This window comes from Ranitomeya imitator, chromosome 4, assembly GCF_032444005.1.
Source record: "Ranitomeya imitator isolate aRanImi1 chromosome 4, aRanImi1.pri, whole genome shotgun sequence".
Taxonomy (NCBI): Eukaryota; Metazoa; Chordata; class Amphibia; order Anura; family Dendrobatidae; genus Ranitomeya; species Ranitomeya imitator.
This window is the reverse complement of record NC_091285.1, coordinates 687633596-687650886: the sequence shown is the minus strand read 5'-3', so window position 1 is coordinate 687650886 and position 17291 is coordinate 687633596. Positions and strand designations below refer to the sequence as shown.

At 42.7% G+C, this 17291-nt stretch overlaps 1 protein-coding gene across 1 annotated transcript; it reads left to right on the top strand.

Annotated features, from left to right (window-relative positions):
* The first annotated feature begins 989 nt into the window (after positions 1-989).
* Positions 990-12554, top strand: LOC138674713 (extracellular calcium-sensing receptor-like). The gene is made up of 6 exons (XM_069762530.1): positions 990-1207; positions 1899-2190; positions 4196-5005; positions 8936-9163; positions 9623-9746; positions 11632-12554. Exons 1-6 carry the CDS (start codon positions 990-992, stop codon positions 12552-12554), a joined length of 2595 nt encoding a protein of 864 aa, XP_069618631.1.
* Positions 12555-17291: the final 4737 nt, after the last annotated feature.

Below are 17291 nucleotides of genomic sequence, written 5' to 3'. Positions count from 1 at the left end.
TAGTGCCAGCCACTCGTTCAGATCAGGATGGGTGTAGGCTGCGGGGCTTAACCATCACTGGTTCCCGGGAGAGTGGAAGTGTGCTGATTGGAGTCATCCTTCCTATCCATTTTGACAAAGAATTTCCAGAGATTGATTTCACAATGAGACCCCCACAAGGAGACTGCACAATGTGAGTAATGTTCTTATTTCTGGTAGTTCTTCAAAAATGTCATGTATTTTCCCAGTAGAGCAGACTATAGGCCTGGTGTAGACCTGGTAGCAGATAGCGTCGGGAGACATTGTTGGAAGTTAACAAGACACTCTTCGGAAGACATGTCTTTCACAAGAGACAAGGGATTTTAGTGCCTTTTTTGTTTCATTTTCAGTATTTTTTTCTCCTGTTTTTCATGTGCAGGCTTAATTTGCACCGCATATTTTATGTTTTTACTTGTATCTTTTACTTGTATCTTCGTGATTATGGTTATGTTTTCAGCTATAACTCAGTCCTCTCTATAATGATTTTATGTGTGCAGGATTTTTTACTCAAATTTTGTAGTGGATCATGCAACATTTTGTTCTAAAAAGTCACAAAACAGGTTAAAGACTTAAATAAAAAGCATTTTTTCTTTCATGCATAATTCATAAACCACGTGGGCTCTTTAGAAGAGTTTGCCACAAAAGACGCTAATGAATACTGCAAGGCGAAAAGAGAAAAATGACTTTTAAGCATTGTAAATGCCTTAAAGTAGACATCCAAGACTTTGACTATTTTTGCACATGGGGCTAAGAACTTGCCAGCAGGTAATTGCTAACTATTTACCCGGTGGCAAATACTGTCAGCTCAGAATGGTCACGAACTGCTCCTGTTGGCAATTCTCTTGCTTCCGGTGACATCATGTCGACAGTGTAGCTTCTTCTTTTCCGCTCTCCTCTGTCGACAGGGCATCTGTAATGACACACAGCTGGTGTCACAGGTGGTTTTGCCTAGGGGGCGCTGCAGGATGGTCATGGGTGGCAGACCAGCCGGAAAGTTGAGTAGACGCCACAAAGTGAAGTGTGAGCGGGACCCGAGATCTGGTGGGGAGCATGGTGTCAGGAGAGGAGACGATGGGGGGCGAAGACAGCAAGCAACCGGGAGGACGGAAGCTGGCAGTGGCAGCGGTACAGAGAAGGAGAGAACAGAATGCTGTCAGACGAACAAGAGGGCAAAACGCCAGATGGAAGCGTGGGATATGGAGGACGAGATATGAGCATGGTCAGAAGCCAGAACGTAAGAACCGGAGGGCAAGATGGGAGCTTAGTCAGGGACAAGCCAAGGGATAAGGAAACCAGTGAGGACTAAACGGTACCAAAACGGAAGCACAAGTCAGGGAACAAAACGCATCATACATAATAACGATCACACATGCAGAGGAACAACGATTATAGCAGCGTAACCTGGGTTAGATGCTCAAGCCGAGTTAATGGAAGTGTCATCGACACCGAACCCAGGAAGTACCATCACTAAATAGCTGCCCCAGAACCAGAGAGAGGCAAATCGGATTGTACTATCCCATGGTATTATGTTGACATAAAAAAGTCTGTGTATCATCTATTTGACCAAACAGATGCAGAAAAATTCCTTTCCCGACCTAATAATTAAAGCAAAACCTGGACCATAACCCTTGTTTAGAAGTCGGGAAATCCATTTTGTGAAGACCCTCTTGTGGTTGTAGAGTAGTCATCCTGTTTTATTTATTAAAGTTGTCTAACTGATTTATACATTTTCTATTATTTTATGGATTGTCATCATCAATGATGAAGACTCTCAGTCACTTTTTAAGTTATCTTTATGTTCATGCATTTTTCCTCATTTCTGAAACGTAACATCTTGAAACATTTTGAGCCATAAACCATGTTCTATTTTGTCCTTGAAGGTTTAGTTTTGAGGTTTTGCAGCAGTTCCAGGCCTTACGCTTTGCTGTGGAGGAAATTAATAGAAGTCCAAGTCTCTTGCCAAATACTACCTTGGGGTTCCAGGTCTATGACTCCTGTGCTGCCATGGACCATGAATTGGATGGGACTCAGATGTTGCTGACAGGGCAAGAAAGAGGGATCCCCAATTATTCCTGCCATGAAGGACCATCAATTGCTGCCATTATTGGACATTCGATATCATCCTATTCTCTTTTGATGGCTCACATGCTTGGACTGTACAGATACCCACAGGTATAGCCTGACAACGCTACTATTTTGGGTTACAAAGCTTGTAATAATCTATTCTTTGCTGTAATAGATCTTCTTTCACTGAACTCCTGGTGGTTTTGGCCTCCTGCTTAGTTATGGAGTCCAATCTGAATAAGCAGAGCTGAAGTTTATTTAGGAAGGAAGAGGCAGAACAGCAGGAGACTACCCCGAACCCACCATAGCCAGTGTGGCTACACAGAAGCCTACGCCTAAATAAATGGGAGCATTACGCATAGGTACAGAGTTACATATGATTTCCAAGCTTATAGCTGGACATCTAGTTCTAGCAACTGGGTTAGTAATTTCTACTCAGAAGATCGATTCTCCATCACATTGGTTTGGATTTTTCATAATAGTTTAGGGCTTGTGCACAGAGCAAAGTGTTGTGTGTGACCTCTGTATCGTGGCGTATGGTCCACCTATAGGTCTGTTTGACAGATTTATCATCTATACATTATAAAATAAATCAAGCGGTATCATTACGAAATAAAACATGATGCATAAAAGAAGCTCTCATAAAGCTCTAATGATATAAACAGGTTTTTGTAAATCAAGGATGAAAAAATCAACGAGAAACAAAAACTAGTAGAGGTGGGAAGAGATTAATGAAGTCTGATTGAGTTTGTATGTCTATCTCTGGACAGGGGATGAAGTTAAAATTACGCAGAATATTTTGAGACTCATGCGCAATGTGCGAATTTTGATTTCACTGGTCATGTGGAATTCAATAAAATGGCACCGTAGATGGCGCATGCGCACATCAAGATCTTAGCTCAATAAAAAAGTCCAAGGGACCTATCAGTTGCGCCAAAAAATTGAGTTAACTATCTTATAAAAATCCTTGAACTCCACTGACTTTGATTTTCTTTTTGTTTTTTTTTGTTTTTTGCGCTGTCACTCGATTGCAGAAAAATTCACATTAGTTGCTTTTTTTAGCACATTATGTGAAATCTCCACTTGCAGACCAACTGGGCATTTCTTTAGAATCCTCTCTTGGGGAATCTTCTCCTAAATACTGCCAACCACAGTTTGGCAGCTGATTTAGCGGTCTCAGACACTGTCAAGCTGTGATTGGCAAGATCTGGGAGTGAAGGCTTGAAGATGCTGAAGAATTGCTCAGTTGGCCTACAAGCATTCAGGTGACATGCATTTATTTCTCTACCAGGTATCTTTTAAAACGTCTTCAGGAAAAACTAAAGAGTTCAAGAAATTCTACAAATGAACATCAAAGTGGATATCCGATATCATTATTTAAAGAAGTTTAGAAGGAGTTTTTGAAGTGTTTTTTTTTAAGAATTTTGGAGATTATCTGCTCTTAAAAAATTCTGAAAAACACTTTGTGAACATAGCCTTAAGTTGTGAAATAAAAAGTGAAATAAAAATAACATAATATTCAGGTGGTTGTTTATGAATTGTGGCCACCTTCCCTCACTCTTCATATACATCCATGGCATGTAGGTGAAAGGCTAAACTTGGAGGAAAAAACAGAACATATGAAGAGACTACAAGGGTAAAATGTATCATAATGGGTTGGAGTGGCTTCAGAAGATGTAGAAGATACTGTATGTACTTCAGTACAGTCAGGTTCTCCTGCAATCTTTGGCTTCAGTGTTTCAAGAAAGGACAGTTTAGAGATCATATTGGATCCAATCATACTATTTCCTATTGATAGAATCCAAGAAAACCTTACAGACCTCACTGGTTATATGTTCTCCATAAATGATAATGTTCAGAATACACATAAGAGTAAACAAGCCCTTGTTCTGGTTCCTCATCTCTTCTAGTAGAGGCATCAGGAATCCAGTTCAATACTTTCTTGCTTGAAGAAAGTCTAAGGCAAGAAAGACTATATTTGTTTCATCTCCACAGTATCCATTATTAATTGAATTTTAGAAATACAACTAAACCTCTTCATTATTATTTTGATTGACATGCTCTTATCACTGTAAGACTAGACCATGGAACCCCTTCTTCTTTCTCATCATAGATCAGCCACTACTCAACAAGTGCTCTTCTAAGTGACAGATCACAATTTCCTTCCTTCTTCAGGACTGTCCCTAATGATGACTTTCAGTCCAAGGGTCTGGCTCAACTGGTGATGCATTTCAATTGGACTTGGGTTGGTTTAATAGCCTTGAGTCAAGATTATGGTCAGCAAGGTATCCAAGTCATTAAGCAAGAACTCCTTAAAGCTGGAGCCTGTTTGGCCTTTACGGAATACATCTTGAATAGTCGTCAGGATAAGAATGCTCCGCATCTCACAAAAGTCATTCAAGAGTCCTCTGCGAAAGTGATTGTAATCTTCTCCACGGATGTCGAAATGGTTCCTCTTCTAAACGAGATGGTGAAAAAAAATGTAATTGGGAAGATCTTTGTAGCTAGCGAAGCTTGGTCTACATCAGTTTTACTATCAGATAGTAAATATTCTCCTATACTCTCAGATTCTGTCGGGTTTTCCTTCCACAGCTCAGTCATTCCCAATTTTCAACAATATCTCAATAGTATTCATCCACTTCAAAGACCAGGAGGAACTTGGGTTTATGACTGTGAACTTCTCAATCTGGAAATTAATACTCAGCTACTCAATAACTCTATCAATATGTGTGTTGAGAAGGAAGACCTAAAGAGTATCTACAACAGCTTCAGCGACGTCTCAAGCTTACGAGGAGCTCATAACCTTTATGCTGCCATTTATGTTATAGCTGAGGCTTTGCATGACTTTCACATATATCATAAGACAATCAGACCACTCAATGATAAGGGATTTGGAATATTTGACAACTTGAAGCCCTGGCAGGTAGGATTATTCAATAAAAAGAATTCAAATGAAAATGTTATGAAACTAAGTTAAACTTTAACATGAGTACTGAGTCAGTTTATATCATCTAACATATCTGTGAATCTCATGAAACAAGAGGAGGTTAGAGTCTAAAAAAGCTCCAGTGGCCGGTGGGAAAATTGAAAAGTTTCTGATTTTTATTTTTAAAAAGGTATGAAAAAATCTATAATGTTTGAATAATTTGTTTCCTCCATTAAAAATAAAGATATTAAAAAAAAAAATATTTTGTACCGTGACATCCGCAAAAGTCTGATCTTTCAAAATATACATTAACCCCTTAAGGACCGAGCCATTTTTTAAATTAATGACGGGGCCTCATTTTTTTAAAATCTGACCAGTTTCAATTGATGAGACTCTTTGAACTTTTTTTCATGACATATTGTACTTTATGATAGTGGTAAAAATGTGGGAGCCTATATGATAGAAAATATCCAAAAGTGACACCATTCTAAAGGCTGCACCCCTGTAACTCCTCAAAACCACATTCACGAAGTTTATTAACCCTTCATGTGCTGCACAGGAATTTATGCAATGTGGAAGGAAAAAATGAACTATTTTACACAAAAATTTTATTTAGCCCCAAATTTTTTTTATTTTCACAAGGGTAACAGGAGAAAATGAACCTCAAAATTTGTTGTGCAGTTTCTCCTGAGTACACCCATACTAGATATGTGGGGGAAAACTACTGTTTAGGGGCACAGCAGGGCTCAGAAGGGAAGAGGCGCCATTTGACTTTTTGAATGCAAAAATGTCTGGAATCGAGATTGGATGCCATGTCATGTTTGGACATGATGTGCCTAAACAGTGTAAACTCCCCACATGTAACCCCGTTTTAGAAACTAGACCCCATCAAGGAAATTATTTAGATGTGTAGTGAGCACCTTGAACCCCCAGGTGCATCACAAAAGTTCATAACATAGAGCTGTGAAAATAGAAAAAAATCAAATTTTTCCTGCAAAAATGTTTTTTAGCCCCAATTATTTTTATTTTCAAAAAAGCGTAATAGGAAAAACTGCATCATAACATTTTTTGTAGAATTTCTCCTGAGTGCATCAATATCTCATATGTAGTAGAAAACTCAGAAGAGAAGAGGGGTCATATTGGAATTCAGATTTTACTGGAATGGTTTGAAGGTGCCATGTCACATTCACAGAGCCCTGTTATGATCAGGTGACCTTGGAGCAGCATGAAAACTTTCACTGGAGTAGGTGGTAACTATACTGACCGCAAACCCTGATCTTATCACCGCAACTAGAAGTAGCCGTGGGGTGTGCCTAACAAAACCTAGACACCTCGACACAGCCGGAGGACTAAATACCCCTATAGATGGAAATAGGAATTTCTACCTTGCCTCGGAGCAGAACCCCAAAGGATAGGCAGCCCCCCACAAATATTGACTGTGAGTAGTAGAGGAAAAGACACACGTAGGCAGAAAACAGGATTTAGCAAATGAGGCACACACTAGCTAAATAGGAAAGGATAGGACAGGATACTAAGCGGTCAGTATTAAAAATCCTTCCAAAAATATCCACAGCAGAAAATACAAAAACTCCACCATCTAACTAAAGATGTGGAGCGTATATCTGCATCTCCAGAGAATCCAACAAGACTGAGAAAACACTGACACAGTCTAAGCTGGACAAGAGAAAAACAAATGAATAGCACAGAATATAAGCACACTGCATGTGTGCCACAGAAAAAGAAACAGACACTTATCTTTGCTGAATTGACAGCTGAGTAGGAGAAGCTAGAAAGTGATCCAACACTTCAGAGGAAACATTGACAACTGGCAAGCACTAATGAATCCTGCACACCTAAATATCCCAGTCAGAACTGCAATCAGTAGATACACCTGGCCAGGACTGTGACTCAGAGACAACTGCATTCCCACCTACAACCACTGGAGGGAACCCAAGAGCAGAATTCACAACAGAGCCCCTAAGGTATCAGAACAGTAGGAACCCCTCATAAGTGACCTCATTTTACAAACTACACCTCTCAATGAATTCATCTAGTGGTGCAATGAGCATGTTAACACCACATGTGCCTCACAGAAATGTATACCATTGGGCAGTGTAGAAAGAATAATTACATTTTTACTGCCAAAATGTTGTTTTAGCAGCAAATTTTACCTTTTTATAAGGGCTAATTGGAAAAAATGGACCTCAATTTTTTGTGTAGTTTATCCTGATTGCGCCAATACCCTACATGTAATCAGAAAATACCGTGACCCATTGGGAGAGCCCCTGTGGTGCTAGAACAACAAAATGTTTGCCATTTTTTTAAACTTTTTTTGCAATGCATTATATGTGTACAGATGGTCTAAGCAGCTTTCCGTAGCTTTGAGATAACTGGGTCACCATGGCAACAATTGGGACCCCATGAAGACGTTACAGGGGTGCTGATCTGAAGATAGGGGAGCTCTTTTCCTCTGCATGCCTCCTAAATGCTCTGATTGCTCTCAATTGCAGCATTTCAGGGGTTAAACAGCTAGGTGCTGTGCTGGCACCATTTCTGGCTGTTAGCGCAGGAGCTCGGCCTCTAGCAGCGCCGAGCTCCTGGTGTGATCAGGTGGGAGGTGCAGATATTTCAGCACCACCTGCATTATCATTCTGTGATCCGTCAGTCAGATTGACTGATCAATCACAGCACCCTGAGTGAGGGGGCCGAAGGAATGGGTCCCCCGCACCTCTTCTCGTGTTGCTCCTCTGTCACTGACAGCTGTAGGCATGGAACACTGCGTGTTTACACACAATGACAGTTTAGATGCATGATGGGCATAGCACGTCTGGTGCGGAACCTACAACCGCTCATGAGGTGCTATGTTCATTATTGGTTGTAAAGGGGTTAAGCTGTAAACGCTGTTTTTAGTCATTGAATCTCTTTAAAAATATATACTGCAATTAAAAGTTATAACGACATATCATGTACCACAAAATGGTATCAATAAAAATGTCAGGTTGCACTGAAAGAAAATAGTCTTTGTGCAGCTCGTTTGGAGGAAAAGAAAAGTTATGAGACTCAGAAAATGATGATACAAAATTTTATTTTTTACAAATTTCACATTGTTTTTTGCTGTTCAAATAATTAAAAAACTTGTACAATACTGGTATAGTTGTAGTTGTACTGACCTGGAGAATCGTGATGGCAGGTCATTGTTAGCATATAATGGGGTCTATTACAATTAAAAAAAACAAAATACTGGCGGAACTTCATTTTTTTTCACAATTTCACTGCACTGGATTTTTCCCCTTTTTTTAAGCACATTGTACTACTGTAAAGTTAATGGTGTTATTCAAATTTACAATTCATCCCAGAAAAAAAACAAGTTCTCATATTGCTATATTGATGGAAAAACAGAAAGTTACGGCTCTTGAAAGTATTCGAAGTATAAACAAAGCCACAAAAATTGGCTGCGTCGGGAAAGGGGGGTTAAGCCTATTGTGTTGTGTTGGTGTCTGATCGGGGGATCAGAGGTCTTGCATGAATCTCTTAACCCTGCTGTTGTCCTCGGTCAAAAACGACCGACCTCGAACTTCAATATTCTTTAAAATATTCAAGATGCGGCTCTGAAACCTGTGGCCGACCGACCCATCCTCATTTAAGTCAATCAACCACAAGTTTCAGAACCGCATCTTGAACACCCCAAAAAATACCAAAGTTCAAAATCGGTCTCCCCAGACCGAAGACAACAGCAGGGTTAAGCCACAATCCCTCTTTGTAGAGTTCTCCCTACTGTTACTTGCCACATATGGTACAGCTGTTCTCTTTTGAGACAAATGGATTCTTCAAAAATAATGTTGATTGGAATGGATGGATTGATTTACTCAAGAATTTGTGAACATCTCCAATTTAAAAAAAAAAAAAACATATTTGCCTCCTTTTCAGCTTTCTCATTACATCCAAGCTGTACGAGTAAGATTGACCAGCGGAAGTGAAATATTTTTTGATAAAAATGGTGATCCACCTGCAGCTTATGATATTGTTTACTGGCAAGCAGATGAGACTGGGAATGTACAACACATCAAGGTTGGGCGTTATGATACAATTCAGCCTAAAGGAGACACCTTCAGTGTTGACCTAGGTGTTGGATTATGGGCCTACAACAATGGTCAAGTATGTTTCGAATTTATAACTATAACTTTTGTGTTGTCTTATATAGTTTAAAAAACAGAGGTGTCTAACCAAAGCCTAACCATGGCCATTAAAAATCCAAGACATATCTCGAATATCTCCGTACTGACAAAAGGATGTTTTAGGAAGAACTCAGTTTTTTAGAGATAGATCTCTTAACTAACTCCTTCCATAAACAAATATTACCAACAGTTGACCAACTTTAGGTTGGATGTCACAATGCATATCTGAATACAGAATGTAAGCCAAAGGCCATACCAGAAAAAGGCTCCACATAACTATGAGTATTTAATTAAAAAATATGCTTAATATCTATATATCGAGGTTCATTAGGGAACTTTAAACTGACCATCAATTAGAAACTACAAATGGTATCATCCTCAGTGAGGTATCATCTTAAGGCATTTCTATTTTTCCATGTATTCCATATTTTTTGCACAGGTGCCCTTTTCTGTATGCAGTGAGAGTTGTATCCCAGGCTTTAGACAAGTGATGAGAAGAGGACAACCCATCTGTTGCTTTGAATGTCTTCCGTGCTCTCAAGGAGAGATTTCCAACCAAACAGGTGAAAAAATTGACTAATCCATTTATGCTGCTGTAGATAGGCCATTGTGGGTTGGATACAGGTCACCTCTGTGAAGGTGGGTCCACACCATAATAACCCCGGCAATCCAATTTGCAGAAATATACTTGTTGCCTACTAACTTTTTAGCAATCTGAAATTATGTAGTGACATTTTGGACTTCATCAGACAAATGGATTGCTAGGGAAATAGCTGGGAAAAGAAGAGATAGATCACATTAAATTAAGTCTGTAGTGTATGTGACCCAACAGCTATGTCCAGCTATCCCCCAATATCGCTGCTTCCATTCACTTCCAAAATCCTCTCATCTAACTTGCTATTTGACAATCTACAATCTGGTTTCTGCCCCATCACTCAACTGAGACAGCCCTGACCAAAATCACTAGCGACCTACTTACAGCCAAAGCTAACGACAATATTCTGTACTCCTCCTTCTAGACCTGTCCTCTGCTTTTGACACAGTTGACCATTGCCTCCTACTACAGATCCTCTCCTCCTATGGCATCAAAGACCTCGCCCTCTCCTGGATCTCTTCATACCTTTCCAACTGCACATTCAGCGTCTCCCAGTCCCACACTCCCTCCTCATCCCACCCTCTCTCTGTTGGAGTCCCCCAAGGCTCTGTTTTAGGACCCCTACTCTTCTCAATCTATACACTTGGCCTGGGACAACTCATAAAGTCCCATGGATTCCAGTACCACCTTTATGCCGATGACACTCAGATCTACCTTTCTAGCCCAGATGTCACCTCTCTGCTGTCCAGAATCCCGGAGTATCTATCAGCCATATCCTCATTCTTCTCCTCTTGCTTCCTCAAACTTAGTGTGGACAAATCTGAACTCATCATCTTTCCTCCATCTTATAGATCTTCCATACCTGACCTATCTATCGCAATTAACGACATCACGCTTTCCCCCGTACCGGAAGTCCGCTGCCTCGGAGTAACCATTGACTCTGCCCTGTCCCTCAAACCGCACATCCAAGCTCCTTCCGCCTCCTGTCGCCTCCAGCTCAAAAATATCTCCAGAATCCGTCCTTTCCTCAACCGTCAATCTACTAAAATGCTTGTGCATGCCCTCATCATCTCCCGCCTTGACTACTGCAACATCCTTTTCTGTGGCCTCCCTGCTAACACCCTTGCACCCCTCCAGTCAATTCTTAACTCTGCTGCCCGACTAATTCATTTCTCTCCTCGCCACTCCTCTGCTTCCCTCCTCTGCAAATCTCTTCACTGGCTCCCATTGCCTCAGCGAATCTAGTTCAAATTACTAATACTGACCTACAAAGCCATCCATAACCTGTGTCCTTCATATATCTCTGAACTAATCTCCCGATATCTTCCCTCACGTAATCTCCGGTCCTCCCAAGACCTCCTTCTCTCCTCCACACTTATCTGCTCCTCACCCAACCGCCTCCAAGACTTCTCCAGAATATCCCCCATCCTCTGGAATTCGTTGCCCCAACACATCCGACTATCAACCATATTCAAATCCTTCAGATGGAACCTGAAAACCCACCAATTCAGGAAAGCCTACAGCCTGCACTGACCCTGCTACCTCCTCACCACTACCAAACTTACCGTCTCACCAACACCGAAGCTCCTGCAACCCTCAACCTATTGTCTCCATCCCCACTATCCTGTAGAATGTAAGCCCGCAAGGGCAGGGTCGTCACCCCTCTGTATCAGTCTGTCATTGTTAGTTTGCTTACTGTAAGTGATACCTGTAATTTGTATGTAACCCCTTCTCATGTACAGCACCATGGAATCAATGGTGCTATATAAATAAATAATAATAATAATATGTGATCAGCATCAATTAGTAATGGGCCATTAGACAATGCTTACATATATTTTGCTCTATTTCAGACTCAATTCGCTGCATGAAATGTCCATGGGATCAGTGGCCTAATCTTCAAAAAGACAGATGTATTAAAAAAGAGATAGAATTCCTCTCCTTTGAAGAACCTCTAGGAGCTGCATTGATGGCCTTCAGCATCTTCTCATCGAGCATCCCAGCTTGTATTTTTGGACTTCTTTTTTATTTCAAGAAGACACCTATAGTAAGAGCCAATAATTTCTCTCTCAGTTGTCTTCTTCTAGGATCTCTTTGTCTTTGCTTCCTTTGTTCTTTGGCCTTCATTGGATATCCTGTGAATGAGAAGTGTTTGATACGTCAGGCTAGCTTCGGTTTGACTTTCGTTCTTTGTGTATCTTGTATTTTAGCAAAGACTCTCATGGTGGTTTTTGCATTCATGGCTACTAGGCCAGGAAGTGAAGTAAAAAAGTTAGCGAGTCCTTGGTTGTCCTATACAATCATTATACTCTGCATTTTATTACAATTTACTTTGTGTATTCTCTGGACATCTCTTTCACCTCCGTTTCCAGAACAAAATTTAAACACAAAGCCCGGCATCATCATCGTTGAATGCAATGAAGGATCAACCACTGCTTTTTGGAGCATGTTAGGGTTTCTTGGTCTCCTAGCCACCCTTAGTTTTATTGTTGCATTCTTGGCCAGAAGACTTCCTGACAGTTTCAATGAGGCCAAATACATCACCTTCAGCATGTTGGCCTTCCTCAGCGTCTGGATATCCTTTATTCCAGCCTATTTTAGTGCCAGTGGAAAGTATACTGTGGCCATGGAGATATTTGCTATTCAGTCATCAAGTTGGGCATTGTTGGTCGGCATGTTTCTGCCTAAATGTTTTATAGTGTTATTTAGACCAAATATGAACTCCAGAGAATATCTAATGGGAAAAAACAAAAAAATAACCTACTTAATAGCCTGATTTGTGTTTGCAGATTCTGTATGAACTTTCTACTAATAAAGAGACTGTATTTTTATCATTTCAGGTCAAAAAATTTCATGTTATTGTATAAATTGTGAATTGAATTTACCTAGAAATAGAGTTTTAAGTGCTCTTTGAATAAATTGTCTCACAACACAACAAAAAAGTTATCTCAGTTATATAGCCCTCACAGAATCCAAAACGTCTAGCCTACTCTTGAGATTTCCAAAAAATTAAAATATTTTGAAATCTCCCAAATGGGCAATCAAGTTTTCAAGATTTAATGTCCTTATCAGTTAGGGCAACTTTCTGACACTGGCCACTACATTGCAACCCAAAATCCTTTGGTATTCTTCAGATTTTATGGAACCCAGTGCCAGAAGCAGAACAACGATCCCAAAACATCTTTAAACTTCCACCATATTTGACTGTAGGTACTGTGTTCTTTTCTTAGTAGGCCTCATTCCATTGTTGGTAAACAGTAGACTGATGTGCTTTTCAAAAAGCTTTATCTTGGTCTCATCTGTTCAGAAGATGCTTTTCTGGAAGGATTTTGACTTACTCATGTACATTTTGGCAAACTGCAGTCTAGCTTTTTTATGTCACCATGTTAGCAGTTTGGCCCTCCTGGGGGTTTGCGCTGACACTGATGTGCTGAGCCTGCAAGACAGCTTGAATTTCTTTGGAACTTGATTGAGGCTGCTTATTCACCATCCAGAATATCCTGTGTTGCAACCTTTCATCAATATTTCTCTGCCATCCATGTCTCGAGAGATTAGCTACAATGCAAACTTTTTCATTATGTTTTTGCACCGTAGACAAAAAAATCAAGATCTCTACAGATAGACTTGTCATCCTGAGATTGCTGATATTGTTCAACAGTTTTGGTTCTCAAGTTTACAGACAGTTCTCTTCTCCTCTTTCTGATCTCCATCCTTAGTGTGGCACAGACAGACACACAATGCAAAGATTGAGTCAACTTCTCCCCCTTTTATCTGGTTTCAGGTGTGATTTTCACATTGCACACTCCTGTTGCTTACCACAGGTGAGTTTGAAAGAGCATCACATGCTTGAGACAAAGTTGTTTACCCTTAATTTTGGAAAGGAAACATTTTTGTCCAGCCCATTTTGAGGATTTTGTGTGAATTAATGTCCAATTATCCTTTTTTTCTGTTTTTTTTTATTTTGTTCCAATAAACACAAAGGAAATAAACATGTGTATAACAAAACATCTGTGTTAGGAGTCGAGTTTCCTCTGCTGCACAGGGGGAATCTCGATCCGTGTCTGCTGCGGTCTCCCATTCTGCTTCGGCCGCAGTGGGCTCTGCTCAGCGGAGGCGTCGCTCCCAGCGTCTTGCTGGGACTGATTCTGTGCAGAGGGTTACTGCAGCCTTTTCTGGCTCTCCTGTTGTACCCTGCACTGATCTGCGGCGAGCGAGCTTCTCTGGGACTAAGTCCTTATTTGCACACACTGAGCATGCCCAGGGCAAGATCTCCCATTGGAGATCGAGGGTCACATGCTCAGGTACTGCAGCACATCCCATTGGTCCTCCTGGCAGGTCCTGAAAGGGCAAAACTTCTGTAGCAGATTCCTGTGCTGCAACTATATAAACTGCGCATGACCGCACGGCCATGCGCTAGTATTGTCTTGATAATGTGTGTGTGTAGATGGATGTATGTCGATGGATGAAAGCTAAGTATCCCTCCCTAGTGTTGTTGATTGCTCGCGGATGATGGTAGCTATCTAGCGCCCGACTAGCCATCTGCACGTAACACACATCACAGCGTCCAGTTGCTGTGTCCGCCAGTACGGCGCCGTGCGCTTCCTCTGCGCTTTCCTTACCCATGCCTGTGTGGTTAGTGGCGTCCGTCAGTGCGGCACCGCACGCACTCTCGTGCCTTTATATTCTATTTATTAGTTTCCTTACACACCCAGTTGCGGTGTTGTGCCAGCAAGTGTCTAATCGGACTTCAATCCTGAGTAGGGGTTGAGTTCGCTGACTTCTTGCTCGCGCTCTATGTGCGGTACTGCGGTCCTGTGACGCAACAGGATCGCTTCCTTCACGCAGGGTGAGGTTAACCCATTTGTGTATACTTAGTACCGCCATATAGTCCGTAATACTAGCGCCAAGGTCTGGCTAGTAATGACGGACGATCAGCGTCTACAGCGGTACATCCAGCAGCTGGAGGAAAGGTTGGCGGCTCTAGAGCGTTCAACCTCAGCTGTGGATGTTACTGCTGTCGCTGTTCAGGCTGCAAGTGTGGCTGCAGCTACCTTGTCCACTGCTGCCCCTGTACCGACGCTATCTCGCCTCCCGCTACCAGAGAAATTTTCTGGTGACAGTAAGTCCTGTAGGGGTTTCGTGAGTCAGTGCTCAATACATCTCGAGCTTCTGGCCTCTTGTTTCCCTACAGAGTGGGCTAAGGTGGGCTTTATAATTTCCTTATTGTCGGACAGGGCGTTGCAGTGGGCTACGCCGCTGTGGGAGCGTGGCGATCATGTGGTGCAGAGTGCTCCGTTATTCCTGAGCACTCTGAAACAGGTCTTTCTAGGACCTCGTGTCACCCATGATACGGCGCTCCAACTGTTGGCACTGACTCAGGGCTCGTCCTTGGTCAGCCTTTTTGCCGTCCACTTCTGCACTCTAGCATCTGAGCTGGCTGGCTGACCACGTTAAGGATGCTCTGGCCACTAGGGAGATTCCCGCCACACTGGAAGAGTTAATAACAGTATCTACTCGCATTGACCTCCGTTTTCACGAGCGGAGGTTAGAGCGAGCCCAGTTTAGGCAGAGGTTTCGGCTGGCTCCCACCTTCGCCAAACCTTTGGAATCTCCAGTCCAGGCTCCTGAGTTCCATGAACCTAAGGTGGTGTCACGAGCGGGATCTAAGTCCCAGACCGCTCGTGCACTCCAGGGTTGCCATGTATGCCAACAGTCAGGACATCTTGCCACCAGATGTCATCAGCGGTCGAGGAAACGTCAGCGTCTAGTGGTAGTAGGTGGAGGTGCACTAGACACTGCGACGTTTGCCTCCAAATTGTCCTTTAAGGGGACAATTACCTTTGGCTCATCCTCCCACTCGGTGGACCTCTGCGTGGATTGTGGGGCGGAGGGCAATTTTATGTCTTCTGCCTTCGCCCAACGTCACGCAATACCCCTGGTTATGCTACCTCAACCAGTAACGGTACAAGTGGTGAATGGGTCGACACTCCCCACACAGATAACACATCAGACCATCCCTTTTACTCTGTCCATGTCGCCATCCCATCAGGAGATTATTTCTCTGCTCATCATTCCTGAGGGTATTGATGAGGTCCTGTTGGGGATACCTTGGCTACGGTACCACTCTCCTCACATCGAGTGGTCCTCAGGCAGAATTCTGGGATGGGGTGAAACATGTGGGGGTAGGTGTCACCGAGAGTGCGCTCAGGTTGCTACTACTGAGGTACCCGCAGATCTATCCTCCCTCCCCAAGCAATATTGGTCTTACGCAGACGTGTTCTCCAAAAAGGCGGCGGAAACCCTTCCGCCCCATCGCCCCTATGACTGTCCTATCGATCTCTTGCCTGGTGCGGAGCCTCCCCGGGGTCGAGTTTATCCATTATCTCTCCCGGAGACGGAGGCCATGTCTCAGTACATTCAAGAGAATCTGGCAAGAGGGTTTATCAGGAAGTCAGTGTCACCTGCTGGGGCAGGGTTCTTCTTCGTGCAGAAGAAGAATGGGGAACTACGTCCATGCATAGACTACAGGGGTCTTAACGCTATCACCGTTAAGAACAAGTATCCTTTGCCCTTGATATCCGAGCTCTTCGATAGGCTTCGGGGAGCTAGAGTGTTTACTAAACTAGATCTGCGGGGTGCTTACAACTTGATTCGCATCCGTGAGGGGGACGAATGGAAAATGGCGTTTAACACCAGAGATGGGCACTATGAGTATCTGGTGATGCCCTTCGGGCTCTGTAATGCCCCAGCCGTTTTTCAAGATTTTGTCAACGACATCTTCCGGGATATGCTTTCCACCTCAGTTGTAGTCTATCTGGATGATATTCTCATCTTTTCTCCAGATATTGACTCCCACCGGAGAGATGTTGGCAGAGTCTTCGACCTCCTACGGGCAAACTCTCTTTACGCTAAGTTGGAGAAGTGTATGTTTGAGCAGGAGTATTTGCCGTTCCTGGGCTATATCATCTCCGCCCAGGGATTGGCTATGGATCCTGCCAAACTACAGGCTGTGATGGACTGGCAAGAGCCCCATTCTCTTAAAGCGGTGCAGCGCTTTATGGGGTTCATTAACTATTACCGCCAGTTCATTCCCCACTTCTCAACTCTGGTAACTCCCTTGGTAGCCCTCACCAAGAAGGGAGCTAATCCTAAATTGTGGTCGGAAGAGGTCTCCAAGGCCTTCACTTCTATTAAGTCCCACTTTGCTAGCGCTCCCATCTTACATCGTCCCGATGTCGATAAGCCATTCCTAATGGAGGTGGATGCCTCATCCGTTGGTGCTGGAGCAGTCCTCTATCAGAAGGATGCTCAAGGTCGGAAGCATCCATGCTTCTTCTTCTCTAAGACCTTCTCGCCAGCGGAGAGAAGCTACTCTATCGGGGATAGGGAGCTGCTAGCAATGAAGTTGGCCTTTTCAGAGTGGAGACATCTTCTGGAAGGTGCGCGGTTTCCCTTCCAGGTTTACACGGACCACAAAAATTTGGTCTACTTACAAACAGCCCAGCGGCTAAAT